Source organism: Meleagris gallopavo, chromosome 29 (assembly GCF_000146605.3).
Source record: "Meleagris gallopavo isolate NT-WF06-2002-E0010 breed Aviagen turkey brand Nicholas breeding stock chromosome 29, Turkey_5.1, whole genome shotgun sequence".
Taxonomy (NCBI): domain Eukaryota; kingdom Metazoa; phylum Chordata; class Aves; order Galliformes; family Phasianidae; genus Meleagris; species Meleagris gallopavo.
This window is the reverse complement of record NC_015039.2, coordinates 3,300,032-3,320,279: the sequence shown is the minus strand read 5'-3', so window position 1 is coordinate 3,320,279 and position 20,248 is coordinate 3,300,032. Positions and strand designations below refer to the sequence as shown.

The window sequence follows — 20,248 nt, the reverse complement described above, 5'->3', positions numbered from 1 at the left end:
ATGTAGATGATGTAGGACAGGATGACCAGGCCGATGATGGCGAAGAACATCAGGATGAAAATATCCAGCATGGCGAGGATCGAGCGGCCGCCGGGGCTCAGCCGTGTCCCCAGCGCCGACCCCGACGTTCCCTCCGCGCGTCGCGCAGCCCTACAGCCCTACAACCCTACAGCCCTACAACCTTACAGTCCTACAGCCCCGCAGCTCGGGAAGGCGATGCTGACCCCCGCAGCCCGGAGAGGCGATGCCGATCCCCGCAGCCGACTGGGAGAGAAAAGGGTGGGCGCACGCGTGCAGCCCGGCTGCGGCCCCGCACGGCGCTCCCGGAGGCTCCGGTTGAGCTCCATCAGCCCGAGATGCCCCGGGGACCCCATGTCCGCCTGGAAAGGGCTTCACCCCACACCGGGAGCTGCTCCCAGCAGAGCGGTGCCGCCGCCCGCCGCCCCGCATCCAAGCGGGACCCTTCGCAGCTCCCTTTGCCTTTGGGTTTTCACCCCATTTCGGTCCGTCCCAAAGCAATCCGTGAGCGGCAGCGGCGGCCACGCAGCCGGGTTTATTTTTTTTTTCTGTGGGTGCGGATGACATCCAGCACAGCTCAGCCCGGGATGCAGAACGGGGCAGCAAACCCCAAAAAGCAGCAGAAGCCGCTCCCGGAGCTGTGCAGCACCACTCAGAATCGCAGGAAAGGATTTCCCAAGGAAGGTTTCCTAAGAAATAAGGATTTCTTGAGTTTTTAACTGCAAGCGTTCTTCTGGTTTGCATTACCGAAGGGAGCGTAGATGGAATAGGAACTGCAAACGGTGCTGGGCGAGGCAACGGGGCCAGCAGAGCCACGCACCTCTGAGCCTCACCCCCTGCTCAGGGCTGGATCAGACGCTGAACCCCCCTGGGCTGCACCCAGGGACAAGGATCTGCAGGGTCCCCGTGCCTCCAGGTCCCTGTGTGTCCCCGGGGCACGAGGGAACACTGCAATGACACCAGCACCACGAGCAGGTAGAAACCATACTTTTATTGTGGAGGAAACCGAGGAGGATCAGTCGGTCTGTTCCATTCGAGGGTTGGGTTAAAAAGGCCAAAGGATGGATTGTCGGTGGGTGCTCAGCCCCACGGGAAGGAAAGCATGAGGACAGACCCCAACCAAGTGGTGGATCCAAAGGAAAAACCTTCTAAGCACTGAGACCTGACCGGGCAGCCGAGAAGGGCGAGGTTTATTTCACATTGGACGAGAAGCGATTCAGCTTTTCCATTTCTTTTTCTTTCTTTCTTTTCTTTTTCTTTTTTTTTTTAAACGTTTTTTATTCATTTATTTATTTTAAATACAGGTTTAGGTGCTTTTCAGCTATGAAAAAAGGCAAAAAAGTGCATAAGTCGAGAGAAAAGGCAGAAATGAAGCAGTAAGAGGTTTGTTTCCCACGGTGGGGGAGAAGGGGCGCGGAGACTCAGGACAATGGTTCCAAGGTAGCATTAAAAAAAGGTCTGTATACCAAAACGTGATCACCTGTGTTATTTGGTCCATTAAAAAACGGTTTATTCACATTGACACTCCCCCCACTATTTCCCAGACAAGGATGATGAAGGACAGGGTTATGGGGAGGGAATGTGGACTCTCTGCCCCCTTCCCTCCTCCTGCGCTGCCTGTGTAGCACCGAGCGAACCTCCAGCCCATGCAGCCCACCCTGGTGGGATGGAGGCAGGAGAGGGGTGGGATGTTCCCAGCGGGGTCCTCCCCCATCCCATGGCATTGTCCCCAGGCAGAGCTGAGGGCTGTCTGAACTCGGTCACTTTGGTCCTTTGGGACATGAGCACCTGGCTGCAGGTTTCCAGTTATACCTTCAGCTCTGGGACCTCCCCAGCCTGAACTGGAAGGAGTCAGAGATGTGCTTTGAAATCTTGGTCCATGATGCGATCCAACATCAGCGGCCACCACCACTGGGGACCAACGGGTGAGAGGTGGGGGATGGCGCAGGGCTCGGGGTGCACAACCCCCCCTCCCCGCTTCTGCTGCCAGCAGGGACAGCCCCCAGCACAGTCCCAGTGCGGTGACAGAGCGGGGAGATATGTCACACTCGGCCCAAAGAGGCACAGGGATGGGGACCCAAAAGGGGAGAACCAGAGCTGCGGGGGGACATGAGGTCAGGGCAGTAGGTGCTCCTGCACAGTGGCACCACTCAGCCTGGGATGCAGAATGAGGCAGCTGGACCCCAAAGAAGCAGCAGGAGCTGCTCCCAGGGCTGCCTGGAACCACTCTGAATCCCAAGAAAATATATTTTTTAAAGATTTTAACCACAAATATTCTTCTGGTTTGCAACACTGAGGACTGAGGGAGTGCAGTCAGAATAGGAACTGCAGACAGAGAGCCAGGGGAAGCAATGGGACGAGTAGAGCTGGAGCAGCGCAGGGCAGGTGCTGCCAGCTGGTCCCCCCAGCATCCCCCCCTGCCCCCAAGAGTTGGGATGTTTGGTCCTAAGGAAATGATTCTGCTCCTCCCTCCCCATGCATTCCCACACAACGGGGGGGAGCCCAGCCTGGTGTGTGCGCCCCATCCCCTGCGGAAGAGAGGAGGAAGGCAGAGGGAGAAACATTTGGTCCCAGAGCCCCCGCCATCCCTCGCAGAGAGACCCTCAGTCCCGACAGAGCGAGAACAAAGCTACATTGGCGAGAGAAACCAGAGGCGGCTGCAGAAACACAAAGAAACCGAGACGTCGGGACGCGGCTCCGGCAGAGGGAAGGGATGCTGGGGGAGAGAGACGCGCGCGCACCGGGGCCACGGGGTGGGGAGGTTTGGCTCCAACCCCCTCAGATTGCTTCCACGTAGTTGGCGGGCAGCATGCCCGTGTCGCCCGTGCGTTCCACCGTGCCGTACATCCAACCGTCGTCGATCTGCTGCACGTTGATGATGGTGTCACCATCCTGGAAGGAGACCTCGTCTTCATCGGCCGCGTTGTAATCATAGACGGCACGGAAACGCTTCTGTGGGGAGAGAGAGGTCAGTGGGGAACACAGGGCTGTGCCAGCAATAGCCACGGGATCAAAGAATCACGGGATCACCAAATGGTTTGGGTTGGAAAGGACCTCAAAGGCTGTAGAACCATAGAATGGTTGGGGTTGGAAGGGACCTTGAAGATCATTGAACCACAGAATGGTTGGGTTGGAAGGGACCTTGAAGATCATTGAACCACAGAATGGTTGGGTTGGAAGGGGCCTTGAAGATCATTGAACCACAGAATGGTTGGGTTGGAAGGGGCCTCGAAGACTGCAGGATCAATGAATGGTTTGGGTTGAAAGGGACCTCAAAGATCATAGGATCAATGAATGGTTTGGATTAGAAGGGTCTTTGAAGTTCATAGAACCACAGAATGGTTTGGAAGGGATCTCAAAGAGCATAGGATCAATGAATGGTTTGGGTTGGAAGGGACCTCAAAGACCACAGGATCACCGAACAGTGTGGGCTGGAAGGGACCCTGAAGACCCCTCACTCACCCCCGCTGCGGACGGTGCACTGCGCTGCGTGGAGGCGGGCGCTGCAGGCTCCTTGTAGCCATAGGACTGCGAGGCTGGTGGCTGCTGCTGGTAAACTGGGCAGGAAGAACAGACCATTAGCACCAGGATCTGCTGCCACGCGAAGCCCCCAGGTGCTGGGACGGCCCTTACCCGGGTTACTGGGCTGGACGTGGTGCTGTGGTTGGTGCTGCTCCGGCCGTCGGTAATTGGCGCTTTCCTGGGAGTTCCTGCGCTCCATCTCTGCGCCCTCGCTGGGGCTGGGGCCCATCCTGCTCCTCTCAAACTCTTCATGGTATTTGATCTACGGAGGAGGATGAGAGAGAGGTCAGAGTGCAGCCCAGGCAACTCTGCAGGCCCCGGCCCCCCAGCAGCATCCTTTGGTCCCAGCCTGCTGCTTTTCACAAGGGCAGCAGGGCAGGAAGCACAGTGGCTGCTTCGAGATGGGAGTGGGCATAGGAAGGGGAAGGAGGGAAACCCCATTAAAGCAGTGGTGCCCCAAATGAGGAAGGGTTCAGCATTCAGGTGTGTGCAGAATGAACAAGAGGCTCCCAAAGCCTCTGCCTGGAGAAGAGGCAGAGAATCACTGCGGTCAGGATGCACGCTAAGGTGCATGGGGAGGACCGGGCAGCCTGAAATGGGTGACTCCCCCTCATGCCCAGGGGAAGGAGGACTTCAGGGTCCTGGGGTGGGATCTGTGAGGTTTCCAGGCACGGGTGAAGCTCAGGAGCAGCCTCCCAACCCCCTGCACCGCAGGAGCACAGAGCAGAAGCACCTTCAGCAATCCCACCCTGCACACACTGCAGCAAAGGGTTAACCCAACCATGGGCACGGTGTAAAAATTAATAGCTGCTCATGTTAATGAATACCCTGCCATTGGGAAGCACCTGGAGCCCATTTGTCTGCTGGTTAAACAGTGCTGCACTGAAGGGCACTCCAGAGGGCTCCCTGCAGGCGGGAGGCAAAGCCCGGAGCAGAGCTGCAGGGATGGGGATGCTGCTGCAGAACTGACTGCACTTTCCCCGTGCTCAGAGGCACAGCGTTGGGATCTGCACAGCTCCGTCCCCAGGAGGGTTTCCTGCTGTGCAGGGCTGCATCTGCACCTCATGCTTTGGGGCAGCGCTGCAGCTCAGCCTGCAGCCCCTGTGCTGCTCACCCCCCCCCGCGGTGCAGAGCCCTGTTGGCACAGCAGGCTGCATGCAGGGGCTGCTAAGTGGGTCACGGCCGTGCCAAGCTGGCAGACAGATGCCTGCGGGGCTCTGAACGCCTCCTGTGCAGGAAAATCCACCCGGCAGCCCCCAGTTCAGGCAGAGCCTTCAGGTCTGGGGCTGGATGTGCGGATAACTCCCCGCAGCCCCCCATGTGCTGCCCAGAGCTGCACAATGGGATCAAAAGGAGAGGGAACAAACAGCTGCCTCCAGCCCCACGGGGTGTGCTGTGTTTGTGTGTGTCTAGGAGCTCCTTCATGTGGGCTCCCTCTCCTTGCACAGGCACGGCAGCTTTCCGAAACCCAAAGCATTTTGCATGAAAGCTGCAGCTCTCAAGGCAGGCCCAGGACTCAGCGAGGAACCTCCTGGCTTGCTGCTGGGCCAGGTTTTGCAATAGCTTGGGCTGTTAGATAAGGGCTGTGCACATGACTTTTACCAGCAGCTAAAGGTTAATTAACCCTCTGTGTGCTGCTGAAGGGATGCACTGCTGCAGGCAGCCGTGTCACTGTGCCCCAGGTCGGCTGCACCCCATGCAGCAGCTGTGTGTGTATGTATGTATGTATGTATGTATGTATGTATGTACGTGTGTGTGTGTGTGTGTGTGTGTGTACGTGTGTGTGTGCATCCTCCTCCTTCACCACGGAAACAGCCATCCACATCCTGCACACAGCACCCGGACAGGGATGGGGGGAGCAGGATGCAGCCTGATAGCCAACCCAGACCTGGGCTTCTTGTTTTTAGAAAGGGAGAGCTGGTAGACACGGCCCAGAGCTCCACATGGTGCTGCGTGCTCAGTGGGGCTATGCTGATGGCCCGGGTGACAATGAGGTACAGTGACAGCTCAGGTGATGCTGTGTGCTCCCCTTCTCCCCCCAGCAGCTCACAGCTCCGCAGCAGAGGAGCGCAGCAGCATCAGGCACAGCGATCAGAAGGCACTCACGTTGCTGATCTGATCCTGAGTCTTTTTGATTCGCTGCAGCTCCGGGGTGTCAGCCACCACGCTGAAGCCTTTCCCCTTGTTCTTCTCAAACTCCTCCTTGTAGCGAATCTGGGTGGGATCAAGAACAAACACAGTGAGCTGCGGGGGAATGAAGTGTGTGGAGCTGCTCTGCTCACCCAGACGGACCTCACTGTCCCCACAGCAGCTCTGTCTGAGTCTTGGCTCTGTGCAGGAGCCCCCGTAATGTATCTGCTAACAGCAAAACGAGCCGCTGCCAAGAGCTGAAACACAACAGCTTCCTGTGCTCTGCTCATCCTGTTGCTCTCTCAGCAGGGCTGGGGTCACTTGGATTCACTTTGCATTTCCTGCAGGCTGCCACTGCAGGTCAGCTCAGCCGCAGCTCTCTGCCCATATGTGGGTCCTGAGGGCTCCATGAGCTGCACCCACTGCCCCACCAGGGGACATTGAGGGACAGAAAAGGCCCAGGACGGCCATCACAGAACAGGCTGCGGGGCTGGAGGCCAGCAGAACCAAGCATCCCTATTTGTTTGCCAGACTGCCATCAGCATCGCTTCCAGCAGAGCACCAGCAGAGCCCTGCTTTATTTCACTCATCCCCTTGCATGCTTTTCAATAGCTCTGTGCAGCGTTCAGACCACGTTTCCAGCACACAGCCCTGAGCTGCACCTTGCAAACACATTGCTGCTGCCCTGCACAGAAGCAGAAATGCAAGCTAGGGAGCTACGGAGCCTCCACCCCTTCCCCACAGCCACAGCACACATGGCATGATCCACGACTGGTAACTCTGATGTGACTTAGAAAGGAAAGGTTTAATGAACCGGGCTGCAGAAACCTCCCTGGGAGGTTAACAACGTGACCGAGATGCCAAAGCACATCAAGGAGGAACCAAGAGGCCAATTTCAGGGCAGAAGCCTCTGTCTGCCCGTGGCAATGAGGGAGAGAGCTGGTTGGGGTAAGGGACACATCCCAAACGCTGCCATTAGGAAGGAGCAACCTCGGGGTGTTACGCATCGGGCTGCAAATGCACAGCTCAGCAAGCAAGAGAAGGAAAGGCAGAGCATCCTCAAGCAAGAAGCTCATCACAGGGCTAAGCAGTTCCCTTGACATTCCGTACATTTACCCTCCTGAATCTCACCCCTCTCTTTTTCTTCCTATAACATCCAGGTTAGAGCAATGCAGCCCAAGAGGATCCCATTTGAGGCTGGCCTGAATGCAGGGGGACTGATGCCAGGACGTTGGGGCACAGTGCGTGCTGCAGAGGAGGTTCTGCCCCGTGGCAATCAGAGCAGGGCAGGGGCACTGGGATGGTGTTGGGAGGCGAAAACACGGAGCAGGGGACACTGCAGTGCTGCAGCCACCATCGTGGCCAGGACAGACGGCGGAAGGAGGGAGGAAGTGCTCGGAATGGGCAATTTTCTGCTTCTCCCTGCCCTTATAAGGAGCAGCCGGTGCCTGCCCCGTGCTGTGGGTACCTGCAGTGCTCAGGCAGGGCGGCTGCTCCCAAAATGCCCATTTTTAGCATCCGGGAGTAACCACAGAAGGGGAAACCTGCGATTTGCTCACCGCACGTGGGCTGCAAGAAGAGGCTGCAGGCGTAAAAGCTGTCACTTTGCAGACACATTTAACTACACAGGCTGTTATTATCCAGCGTCTACAGTGACCGGAACAGAAGACGCCCTCTCCATAAACACAAATAAAGGAGGAAGGTGGTGGATCTGCATGCAGCCCCGTTACCGGTGCACAACCGGCTCTGCCGGTCCTGCTGGGGTGTGGGTTTGGCAGATCACCCCTATTGGGGTCACCCACAAACACAGCTGTGAAGGGAAGCGCGGACTGCAGAGCTCCAGCAGGCAGCAGCCCCACGGAGGTCACAGACCCTCTGACTGCCCCTTCCCTAACACAGCTCCCAACCATCAGCTCCAGTTTACAGCCCAAGCCCGGCTCCTGCTTCAGAAGGGCTCTCTGAGGGGTCTGCTCAGCTCCTGCTGTCCCTATGAGGCTGTCCACAAAACACAGCAGTGGCAGCTTTAGCTGGAGCACTTGGAGAAATACAAAACAGGAGAGTCCCTTTGTGGGCAGAAGAAAGGCACTAAGATCCTATCTGTAGCACATTCAGGGTCTGTCCTCCATGGGGGGCTCTGGGCAGCTCCCTGTCCCACTGCTACCCATCCCTTCTGCTCCCTCCTGCTCTTAGAGCCATGCCCTCAGCCCATCCAGCACCAAGATGTGGGTGCCACTGTCCCACAGACTGGAAGCCCCTGGCTGCAACCCCAGCCCCTCTCGTGCCACGTTTTGAGCCAACCCACAACGTGCTGCTCTCAGTGCCAGTGCCCACATCACCCCTGCAGTGTTGGGGGCTGTGCACAGAGCTTTGCTTCCCCTCCCACAAGATACAGCAGTAGCTGAGCATTTGGGAATGTTAAGACAACACAGCGTGTCTGTTCCAGGCCCTTCCTTTAAGAAGGGTCCATGCACACTGCAGCGGTGGAGGAGCAGCGCAGGACTGGGATGCAGCCCCCAGCACCTCCCAGGGCACTGTACCTGCTCCAGGCACAGCAGATGTCCAGGTCTGAGCACCGCTCTCCAGACACTCAGTGCAGAGGGAAATGGGATGGGTGACACCCCGCACCGACCTCATGCAGAGGATGGAACCTACTTTCATTTCCAGGCACATCCAGCACAGCACACAGCACGGGGAGCCGAGCGTCCCAGTGAGCTGCAGAAAAGCCCAGGCAGTGCCAGCACCCCCTCCCCGGGGTCTACTTTAATAAGCAAGAGATAATGAAGAGCTGAGCTCATTGGAAAAGCAGCACCGGGGGCTGCAGAGCACACGGTGCAGTGTTCTCTGGATTATTACTGAGGAAAAGCAACTGTGTCCCCTTTGTGGCTCCTTGGAGCACAGAGTGAACCCGGGCTGAGCTCCATCCAGGCGCACAGGGTGCTGCTGGGCAGGGCTGGCCTTGCAAAGCACAGCTCTATCTGCCACCAGGTGAGGTCCTGACCCCCACTCTGTTTGCTTTCCAGCTCCTGGTGGCTCCAGGCTCACGGGGAGAGGAGGAGGAGGAGGGCAGCGTTTCCTCCAGGCACGTGGAGGGGAACACGCTGACCCCAAAGGATGACTGCTCACCTCACACCAACCCTGGGCAAACCCCAACCCTGTTCTGCCCACCCGCTGCCAGCACTGCGCTGAGCCAATGCTGACAGCTCTGGGTGAACTCTCTGCCCATTCCTCTTTGCCCCTTTCCATTGAAGGAAATAAAAAAGAAAAAAGAAGTAAAAGAGATTCCCAGAACAGTGGCCACATCCTGTGCTCTCCCCAGAGATGGTGACCCAAGCCAGAAGTGCCCCTGCACGCGTTCTCTCCCACTGCAGCTCTGCCTGCTGCCCACCCAGAGCAATTCCAACACGCCAGGAGGAGCAGTGCCTGGAGCTGGGGACTTCTGGGACACCCCATGGCACAGAATGGGGCACGTCTGCTCAGCTCCCTCCTCACACAGCCTCCCCTCTTCCCACTTTATCCGCACCTCCCGGTATCTGTTCCATCTGCTCATTTTTTGCCTGCCACAGCTTCCAATCCCTCCAACCTTCGGGTTTACCCAAAATTGGCGCCCGCAGAGCGCACGCCCCTCCTTTCCATTTCACCCCACTGCAATGCTGGCTGCCAGCAGGGAAAATCCCACTGCGGGGCTGGGGGTGCCTGGGGGAGGCAGCTCACAGCCACCACAAATGAGTGGAACAGCAAACAGCAAAACAGACCCACGCCCCACGCACGCCTCTCCTGCTGCGCGCCGGGGAAGCACCGGAGCAGAGAACGCAGCACAATGAGGCGCAGCACAAAGCACAGAGCACAATGCAGCTCACCTGGCTCTGCAGCACAGTGCATGCTTACCTGGCTCTGCAGCACAGTGCAGCTCACCTGGCTCTGCAGCACAGTGCATGCTTACCTGGCTCTGCAGCACAGTGCATGCTTACCTGGCTCTGCAGCACAATGCAGCTCACCTGGCTCTGCAGCACAGTGCATGCTTACCTGGCTCTGCAGCTCGCTCTGCTGCTTTAGGCGCAGGTTCTCGGGAGTGTCTGCCACCATGGTGAAGGACTGCTTCGGGTAGTGTCTGTGGGGGGGAAAGGACAGCATCAGCACTGGGTGCCCACCCCTCTCCATAGCACTGTGCTGGAGGTGTACTCCTGGAGCAGCCATCCGCTCTGCACACTGCTGCTTTCTTGAGGAAAAGCGGATCAGGAGAGTTTGGCTTTTTTTACATAATTATTTTTTCCCAGAGGAAAATATCTTTGCAGGTTTGTGCCCGAGTTCTGGATGGACCCCAGGACACCTTCACCAGGACCATCAGTTGCCACCACTGGTAACATCAGTCCAAGTAAACATTTTGGTTTACACCGCTCTGCCTCCCAGCAGGATGGCTCAGAGGAGCCCAGAGCTCTCCTTGCTCGTTCTGCTGCAGTTTCAGCCACAGACCTCACATGAAGGATATCACCACCCAGCAGGAGCTCCGTCAGCAGAACGGTGTCTGACCCGGGGCACTTCTCACCTACACCCATCCCACACGTTGGGTGATTGCTTAGCATGTGCCCAACACGGGGCTGTAAAGCAGGAGAGCCACGGCCGGGCTGCATTCCTGCAGTGCCACACACAGCCTCTGCTATCAGCACAGATGTGCAGTGGGGTGAACTCACGCGTGGCAGGAGGTGAACATCTGACACAAACGCTGGGAGCTCCCCCCGAGATGGGAACACTTCATGCAGCCCTTCCCCCTCCCAGGAAGGTGGAAAAGCAGAGGCAAAGCTGCTGGAACGTGGGGGGGTTCCATGAGCAAATCCATTGCCAGGCACCACCACGTGAGATGGCATCTGCCCCCAGATGCAGCACTTTGGGTCTGGGGGCACAGAGCAGCAGCACCCCCAGCTCACATCCACCTCCCTTTGCTTGAACAAACCCTCCTGAAAGCCCAGACAAGGCAGCTCTCCTTCTCCACGGCGGCTCCGGAAGGAGGTGAGCAGGGCTGAAAATAAACCTGCAAACCCTGCAGATGCATCTGCTGCCCATGCACACAGCTCTGACCCCATCCCAGCCCCGTTGCTCTCCCTGCACCAGGCAGCCCACAGCTCCCACACTGGCAGACAAAGTGAGCCCTGACCTATGGGGAGCTGCAGCCCCATCCCTACCTGTACCATGTGGGAGCCCCGTGGATCTGACAGCCCCAGGCTGTGCCCTGAGAGCCACCACAGGGAAATGACTGCACACAGTGTGAGCAGAGCTCTGCCCACGGCTGTCCTGTGGTCAGTGCAGCAGGAAACCATCTGCACCACGACACTGAGACACGGACCTGAGAGCAGCACATACCTCACACAGCAATGCAGGAAGTGAGACAACAAAAATAGACTCCAGAGCCACGCTGAGAAAACAGAGAACCCCCCCACGCACACCCAGAAAGCAGACGAAGCAGATGTGGTTTGCAGAAAGGGGAAAGGAAGCTCAGCAGCAGTTGAGAGGGACAAGGAGCAGTGCTGGATGAGAGCAGATCACAGACCGCCCCGAGGATACGGTTTAATCTCTGTTTAGATTAATCTGACGGGGGGGATACGACACTGTGTGCTCAGGCTCTGCTCCCACCATGGCTGGGCATGGTGTTGGGGCACAGCATCCACCCAGCTGGGGGCTGCTGGGCTCTGCATTGCCACCCCCACGCTGACCAAACCCAACACAGCAGCACCGGGGGGGCTTTGCCATCGGCCAAAGTGCTGGGGTGAAAGCTCTCAGTTGTTGGTTCTCCCAGAAGCTAAAGCTGTAGGTAGGGGTGGCCAAGTGGGTGATCTCTGGACCCCCTCCATCCACTGGGAATCGTGGCTGCAGCTCCACAGCAGAGCCTCTGCCTGAGTGATGTTCTAGAGGCAGCAACCAGCAGCACAGCCATGGCACACAGCCCACTGCTGCCTGCTGCAAAAGGAGCAGGGTCTGCCCGCGTGGCTGGGGCTGCAGCTAGAAAGGTGCTCCTGAATGCTGCACGTGCATTATAGCCAGGGTATTGTGCTGCAGAGCCAGCAGTGCATGCACTGAGTGTTCTGTCCAAACCTGGGCGCAGGAAATGTGTGCTTTCATCCCAGTGCAGTGCCAGGAGGCGGCTGCTCTGGGTGCTGGGGCTCTGTTGCAGCAGCACTCACGCACTCCATGCATCACTGCAGCTCAGCAGCACTGGAGGACAGCTCAGGTGCTCCCCAGTCACAACACGAAGCCCCTTCCTGAGCTTCTTGGAAGCCACTACCTAACTCACACTAGGTCAAGGAGAACAAAACCACTTTTTAAGCACAAAAGCAACAAAATCCAAACCCCTTTGCTGGCTGTGGTGCTGTGCTCAGCGCAGGGCTGGGGGGCAGCAGCCATGCAGAGCAGCGGAGCACAGTGTGACACTGTGCAGCTCCTGCAAAGGGCAAAGGCAATCACAGTGTTGCAGCACTGAGCTGCAGCCTCATCTCTGTCACAGCTCCGTGCTCTCCGAGCCTAAATCATCCCATTTCCATGGCAACAGCATCCAATGCTCCGGGCATGCTAATAGCATGGAGAAGGGTCCGAGCATGGGGTGTGGGGAGGAGGAAGCCCCCAGTGCTGCAGGACTGCAAAGCAATGCCACAAATCACCCCTGCCAAGTTGGGGGAAACCACACAGCCGTGGCTGTAGGGCAAAATCATCATCATCTTCTGGAAGATGCTGATGCCATTCACAGTGTAGGCAAGGGCTGGAGAGGGATGAAGGAGAGGGGCACAGAACAGCATTGGGTTTCTTCTTTGGTCAGTTAGATTTTGCAGGAGCCTCCCCAGGGCTGCAGCCCTGAGCCCCACATCTGCTGCTGGGGGAATGGGAGGAAATGCACCAAGTGAACCACATCCCCCGTGGATGGGCATCAGCTCCGTGCAGAGCTGTGGGATCCGCCTGCTCCAAAGGCATCTCTGTATGCTGGGAACGAAGGAGTGGGGACACTCAGCACAACCACAGATGTCCATCTCCCTGCAACGGGGAAACCATCTCGTATGCATGAGAATCAGCCACAGCGCTCACAGCAGTAAATTAAATCTTAATGAGGAAGCACCGACGGATTGTGTCGGGTTGGGGGAGTGTGCAGGAAGCAGAAATGCACCAGGGATGGGGACGGTGTGTCCCTCCCCATGCAGGGTGCTCTTGTGCTCTCCATCCCACAGTCAGACCCGTAACTGGTGCAGGTAAGGAAGGTGCTCAGCATCCAACCTGCCTCCTCCATGCATGAGTGGCACACAGCAAAACTACCCTTGCAATTAGTGAGCAACAGCCTTTGGTACCCAGCACAAAAAGGATCTGTGCCCACTACGGTCCTGGCACTGCACCGTGGCCCCGTGGTGCTGAGCCAAACGCCTCAGAGGAGGAGACTCTCCTGCATTGGATTGGGAAGTAAGAGCTTGGGAGGAAGCGAGAACCAACTGCAGGCCTTTCCAGTGGGCAGCCCGCATCCAATTAGTGCCTAATGAATGGGACACTCGGGATCCAACGGGGCTGCTGATGGGCAAAAATCAGAGCGGCATGCAGGGACACAGAGCAGGGTGATACGGGATGCACATCCCTGCTTGGGGCCTCTCTCCCATTCACTTTCTGCAGGCACCATCCATGGAGCTGCTCAAGACACCCCTCAGAAGGGGATGCATGCTGTCCCACCCCCAGAAAGGGAAGCAAACCCCAACACAGCCCCAGAGCTCCAGCCACCTTGTGCTGTGCTACTAAACCAGGTCAGGGCAGTCTTTGCAGGCTGGACAGAGCCTGTCTGGCTGCTGCATTAGGGGCAGTTTGGGGCCGTCAGCCCCACAGCACCTGGAGGCAGCTGGGGATTACCGGGGATCAGGGTCTGTCTGCTCTGCACCCCCCAGCTGGCTCTGCTGTCTCCCTGCTGCCTCCGTGGGGGTGGGAGCTCTCCTGAAGAGCTGCCACAAAGAGCTGCACGGCGGGGACACAGCAGCTCCTCCCATACACCCCATAACAGCCCCACCGTGGAGCCGAGGGGCTGCACTTGGAGATGGAGTTACACTTCTCCAGTAAGGTCAGCAGTGGGATGCTTCTGCAAGACAACAGGAACAAGAGTTGCCACTTTCAGCATGACTCCAAGGCACCTGTTTCCTTGCATGGCCACTGTGTGCTGCATTTTGGCAGCAATCAGTGCTTGCCAGAGCTTGGTGCACTGCTTGCCCTCACACACAGGCTCCAAGCGAGTGCTTTGGGCAGATGTGCAGCACAACCCCACACCTCCAGGAGGTGAGCATCGCCCCCACAGCTGCACAGCAGCTTTGGGAACAAGGAGTTATGCAGCAGGAGCAATAGGCTGAGCGCTGCCAGCAGGCTGCACGGTCACATCCTGCCCATCATGGAGCTGCTGGCTCACAGGGACACACTTAAACAATAATAAACTGTTGTTCTTTCTTAAATGAAAACAGCACCCTGCTACTTTGCAGAGAGCTTGCAAACATCCCACCCCAAAGGAGCAGGCTGCAGAGTGGGATCTCAGTTCCTCCCAGTGTTTTCAGGCTGCCAAAATGGCTGGGCCAGCCCTCTGTGTGTGCAGCTGCTGCTTTTCCCAGCATCTGTTCCCAGCCCAAACCGAGCAGAGCACAGCTCTGCAGGATGAGCTCCTCACCAAGGCTGCCCCAGTGCCCTCCCCATGCTGGAGGCAGAAGGGGACCCACGGGCAAAGCTCCAGCACAGGGATCCCAGTGCTGAGCAGGGGCACTGCACTGCCTTCCTGGGGCTTTGCTCAGCTCCCTCCCCGTTCCCAGAGGCTGTGCCAGAACTTACAGAGGGTGTTGCAGTGCAAGCAGCCTGCTCCAAGAACCTGCTTTCATCCACAGTGGAAAGATTTCAAGCAAAAGCAGAGCGGGGTGTGCCAAGCTGTGAAGTCAGCAGCAGCAGCTCCTGGAAGCAGCAATGCTCATCCCGTCCCCGTCCCCCCCCACCCCCAAACAGAGCACTGCCTGTCCACCCCCCCTCCTCCCCCCCAGAGTGTTGTTTATGGGAGCAGAGCCGGCATCGCAGCACTACTGGTTTTTTCCACAAGGTCTCTGGCCCCAGGCATGGATAAGCAAGGTTGGGAACACAACAGCCACCAGCAGCCCAGCCCAATGGGCTCTGCAACTGAACCCCCCCCCACGCAGGGCTGGGGATTTTGCTGCTGTGCGTGGAGCTGCAGTGAGGACCCCCACCCTGATGACAGGATTGTGTTTCTCAGCAAACACGCTCACTCACCATCTGCTTTGTGAGCAGAGCTCAACAATAGGGCAGTGTCTGCATGGGCACCCAATACCTGCAGCAGGAAAGTGCTGCTCCTCCTCCAAACCCCAGGGCTGGGGAGGGGTGGCACGAAAGCTTCCACGCACCCACCCCTCTCCATGCAGAAGAAGGATGGGGGGAGCCTTTCCCCAAATACTCCACTGCCTGCTCCCACCTACCCACAGCACAGAGGCATTCCTTCCACCCAGAGCCCCAACCCAGTGCCACACAAACACCCTCCTGGCACACAGTTGTTCCTCTTTTCCTTCCTGCCCCCCCCACCCCCCCCCTCAGTCTGAGGGCTCACTGTGAACAGAGGCAGCTGCTACCAGATGGAGCACTGCACGGAGCCAAGAACGCATCGCTGGGGCTCCTCTCTTTCCAAGAGCCCCAGGGGTGTGGGACAGCACTGCATGGAAAGCAGAGATGGGGTCACAGGGGGGGTCCTCGGGGTCAGCAGTGGGAAGGAAGGTGATGGGGCTGCTGGAGGACAGCACTCCCCATTGCTCAGGACACACTGCACACACAGGGCAGCACAGCTGGGTGCAGCTGTGGTCACACAGCAGATGGAGGGAGCAGGGACTGGCACACTTGTACCATGCACTATTGGCACAGCCCAGAGCCCCTCAGCAAAGGGGAAAATGCAATTTTCCCCTCCCCTCGCCAGCACAGGGGGTGCAGGGGTGAGCCAGCAGCAGCGCCTCATGCAAACCCAACAAGGGGGGGCTGAGTGAGCAGCCAAGGAACGAACCCAGCAGCACAGGGGGTGCTGGAGCAGGGCTGTCTGAGCTGAACACGTTCAGCACAGCAATTGTTTTGAGATCAGCAGGAATTCAGGCAAGCCCACAGCAATATGATGAAGCCTGGCCTTGTCTGGAGGTGCTCTCAAGGGAGATGAACAGAACGATCACATAAGTGGGACAAGGCAGAGAAACCCTTCTGCCTCTCCAGCAGCCTCTGCCCCTTTGCAGCTCAGCTCTCTTCCATCCCTGATCTGGATACAGCCCTTCCTCTGCCTCTGCTTCCGCCTCCTGGAGCTCGAGGTGCTCCCATGGGACGAACCCAGCCCCAAACGCCCCCAGCAGCACCCAGCTGCATCACAGCACCAAAGCCACGGGGAGCCCAGAGCTGCAGCCACCCAAAGGCTGCGCCCGGATTTATTGCAGGGCAATGGCAGAGCAGGAGGAAGCCCGGCCCTCTTCCTCCTGCTCTCTTGAAGAAAGAAACTTCGGAATTTGGCAGAAGGCCACGGCTCAAACAGAGCAGACCCTGTGCTCAGCACAGCAGCCGCTCCCCTGCCAGAGTAAACGTTGCTGTTCCCCAGCTCCTGCAGGCACTCGCAGCATCAGGACCCACCGGGCTCCCCCACGTCCCCCTGTCCCTCCTGGGGCAGCACGGAGCCCTGCGCTCTGCCCCACAGCATTGGGCAGCACAGCCTCACCCTGCTGTGTGCCAGCAGCTCCCAGTTCCCTGCGCATTAAGGCACGGCCAGACGGAGCAGGAAGGGCACAATGTGATGTGGGTCTTTGTGAGACCAACCAAAGCTTCCTGAGCGGCTGTGAAAGAGTTAAGGCCACAGCCAGCATCAAAGGCAGCTCTGGAGCAGAGGGGGTTGAGAAACTGAGATGGGTCGGGGTTGCGCAGACTCCTTGGAATCTCAGGAATTTCCCATTATTATCCCACTTCCCTTATAGCAGCAGAGGGAAGGAGCAGAACAGGACCCCAGGTCTGTGGTATAAATGGGGATGGGCACGTCCCAGCCCACGGGGCGCACAGGGGAGGGGGCTTTGGCTGCAACAAGGGCTGCTGAGGGCTCTCACACCCTGCAGGACACAGCCACCCCCAAGGGGACACACAGGACACCGTCTCAGCCCTGCAGGACCCTCAGGGTTGTGTCACCTCCACCACCATTGCTCCCAGCAATACCAGAGCTACAGAAGAGGGTTTTGCTGCAGCGCTGCTGACTGACTGACAGCCCTATTGCTCCTCCATTCTATTCTTAGACATTAATATGGTTAATACCCATCTTACAAGGATGTTGTCAGGATTAGAGTTTTTAAAGCACTCTGTGAATGGAGCTCACTACACAAGTGCTAAGCAGCAGCACATCATCTCATTTGCCTCCTAAGACCCGTCGATGTATAAGAAGCAGCTACAAAAGATCTCATTGCAAAGCTGCTTTATAGACATTAAGAAACACAGCAGAATCTTATTCACCTGCAGACTGAGCAGGGCTGGCTCCCAAGACACAGCCAGAACCCATTTCCCCATTCCCAAATGCTGGAGAGCAATGGAGAACTGTCCCACGGAACCACATCAGGGCTCCAGGACCCCATATTGTGGGACATAAGAAAATCAACTGCTGAGAGGGAGGAGAGTCCCACAGCCCCCCCCCCAAGCACTCACAGCCCCAACCCCCCGTGGCAGCACTCACGCGTTGCAGTAGGGCTTCTTCTCGTAGCCCTTGTAGTTCTTCATGTTGAGGGTCATCTTGCAGGTCTCGCAGTGGAAACATGCTTTATGCCAGAACTGCAAACAGAGGAGAGGAGCGTCAGCACGAGGCTCTGTTCTAATGGGACACGGCCCTGCTCTGCAAAACTCAGCCCAGAGATGTCAGTGCTGACACCCACAGCCCCTGCAGGGTCTCCCACCATCCCAGGACTCTCTCCCAATGCATCTTACCCCAACACAGCAGCAGCATTTGTGACTTTGCATTACAGCAGTGTGCTGCTTTATCTCCACATCAGGAATTCACAGGGCTAGGTCGAGGAGGAGATTGAAAGCTCCTCCTCACGCAGGCACTCAGCAGAGCCAGCAGCTGTGGTTTGCAGCTTCAAAGGTACCGCTGTGGGTTTTTCTGCTGATGGGAGCCCAGAGCTGGGCAGGAGAGTGGATCAGGTGGGGCTGCAGAGACGCCCAGCCCAGGGAGTGAGATAGAGATTGAGAAGAAGAGCCCCCCATGAGCAGCACTCAGTCCAACATGGGTGTCCAAAAGGTCCCCCCCACCCTCACAGCCCTCCCCAAACCCCATGGGTCGTCCTATGCACACACTTCAAGGCCCTCTCCCCCACTGCTGGAAGACACAGCAGCACCTTATCAGGGCAGGGCTGGAGTGATAAGGATGAGCAGCCTGATGCTGGGGAGGGGGCTTGGGCATCCTCCCCCAGCCCTGCACACCCCAGCTGAGTGCCAGGCACAGAATCACAGCAGCACAGCTCTCCTTCCAGCTCACACTCAAGGTTAAAGGCTCAAAATTCAGATCACAACCCGACGTTATTGGCTGCAGCATCTAATGAACTCTAAAGACACATTTGGAGCGTTTAGGGCCATTCTGACCCAGGGGCTGGAAGGAGCCCTGTGAGAGCAGCTCAGAGCAGCTGTGTGACCCCTCAGGATGCTTGGCTCCAGCCGTGCCCTGCTGTGACCTCGTGCCCAGGGTCCCAGGAAGGGGCTGGGGGCTTGGAGTCATGCCTGGGGAGCAGAACTGAGTGGGGGAATTGAAGAAGGAAAGCACCACCCCAGCGGCTCTTCCTCCATCAGCAGACACACTTCGCATGCGAAGTGCCCACAGCCACCCCACAAAAACACAGAAGGAACAAGCAGAGCCAAGCCAGCAGCTTAGCACCCAGCACAGCACCCAGAGCTCTGAGTCAGGCGACGCAGTGAGCAAACACAGGGAAGAACAGCTGCTGCTGGTGCTACAGTTTCCACCCGTAATGTTTTTTCCACCTTAGAGCTTCTAAGCATCTGTTTCCACTGCTGGCGCCGTGCTCTGCTCTGTGCTCTCATCCTGCAGGAGCAGCAGCAGCCCTGTGCCACCCACCCCCAGCGCCACACCCCGAGCACAAACACAGCCCTGGGCGCTGTGACTCAGCGGAGCAGGACAACTCACCGCCTCTCAGTTGCTCACAGCAACGTATTTGTGCTTTTCCTCCTGCGAGTTCCTCCTGAGAGTTCCTCCTCGGCTTCCTGCTAACGGCGGCCAAGCAGCAGGGCATCGCACTGCACCGCCCTGTGCTGTCACCCAGCTCCTATCCTGCCCACTTTCCCCCCCGTGCTTTCAGATGGGACAGACAGACCAACAACCCTCAGAGCATCCCATAAGTTACATACAGCCCTCCAGCCATCAGCAGCACCATAACAACATGAATACCCAGAGATGAGCTGCCTGCAGCCCTCAGCACTGCCACCTCTGAACATCACCCTACCCCGACACAGCACCATATGCACAAACCAACACCAACGCCACTAAGGAGCAGCACAACAGGCACGGGAACAGCAGATCTTCATACTTCCCATCCCGCTGCCCCTCACCCTCCAGCAGAGAAAGGAGGCCACGCTGCAAATAGCTTTTTTTTTTCAGGAGAGTTGATGGCTCTGCTTTTCAGTTCCCAGGTTGAGGTGCTCAGAGCTCCTGGAGCAGAGCTCAGGCACAGCCGCACAGTGCTGCACCCCCACAGCCCGGAGCTGCTCTGCTGGGCATGCAATGCACAGAGCACCATCCCCACTTGCGTGCGGCAGAACAGGGATGGAGCTCACAGCTGTGTGCACCCACAGCTCATCCTTTGCTGCTGCTGCACCATTCAGGACTCAAAGGATGAAGACGGCACAGGGAGAGCCCCGCTGGGTTTGTGGCCAGCTTTAAGGAACTAACAGCAAATCCCACCTTGGCTTCACAGTCACAGCAGCACTACAGGGGCCCCGTGTTCGCTCCCCCAGCAGAAGCATCGCAGCCCTCAGCCTTGGGCAGGGAACCCCCCCCCCCCTTCCCGTTGCCGAGCAGAGCTGTCGTTCCGTGCAAAGCAGCGGGAGCCGCAGCGGCACTGAGATCCCAACCGAACGGCTCAGCCCCCGTCCGAATCTTGGATCAGTCGCTGCCGATATCAGAGCTCCGCTCCGGGAAAAGGCAAACCCGTCACCCTGCGCTCCGCACCGCTCCCCCCGCAGCGGCCGCCCGGTGCGGTGCGAGCAAATCCGCCCTTCAGACTTTGCACGGAGCTGACGCGGACGTTGTAAAAGCAGAGATCGGGTCGTGCTTTCCGGGAGGCGGGAGGGCTCGTGCAGCCGCAGGAAGGATTAACGCGGGGGGGGTGCAGAGAGCGAAGCCCCCGCAGCCCCGAGCTGTTCCCGCAGCCCCGCACGCACGGCGGGCAGTGAAAGCAGCGCGGGGCTGCGCGCACAGGAGGAAGCGCATCCCCCCCCATCCCCCCAATCGAACCCCCGCCAGGACACCCGCGGGGGGGTTGGGGGTGCGTTTACAGGACAGAGCCACTTCTCAGCTTGAAAC

At 58.0% G+C, this 20,248-nt stretch overlaps 1 protein-coding gene across 1 annotated transcript; it reads right to left on the bottom strand.

Moving 5' to 3' along the window:
• Window positions 1-994: 994 nt before the first annotated feature.
• Window positions 995-17,476, bottom strand: LASP1 (LIM and SH3 protein 1). Its single transcript, XM_010724602.1, has 5 exons — window positions 17,396-17,476; window positions 5,647-5,754; window positions 3,652-3,802; window positions 3,481-3,575; window positions 995-2,970 (listed from the first exon to the last, which is right to left on the bottom strand). Exons 1-5 carry the CDS (start codon window positions 17,474-17,476, stop codon window positions 2,797-2,799), a joined length of 609 nt encoding a protein of 202 aa, XP_010722904.1. The 3' UTR covers window positions 995-2,796.
• Between the last annotated feature and the right edge of the window lie 2,772 nt (window positions 17,477-20,248).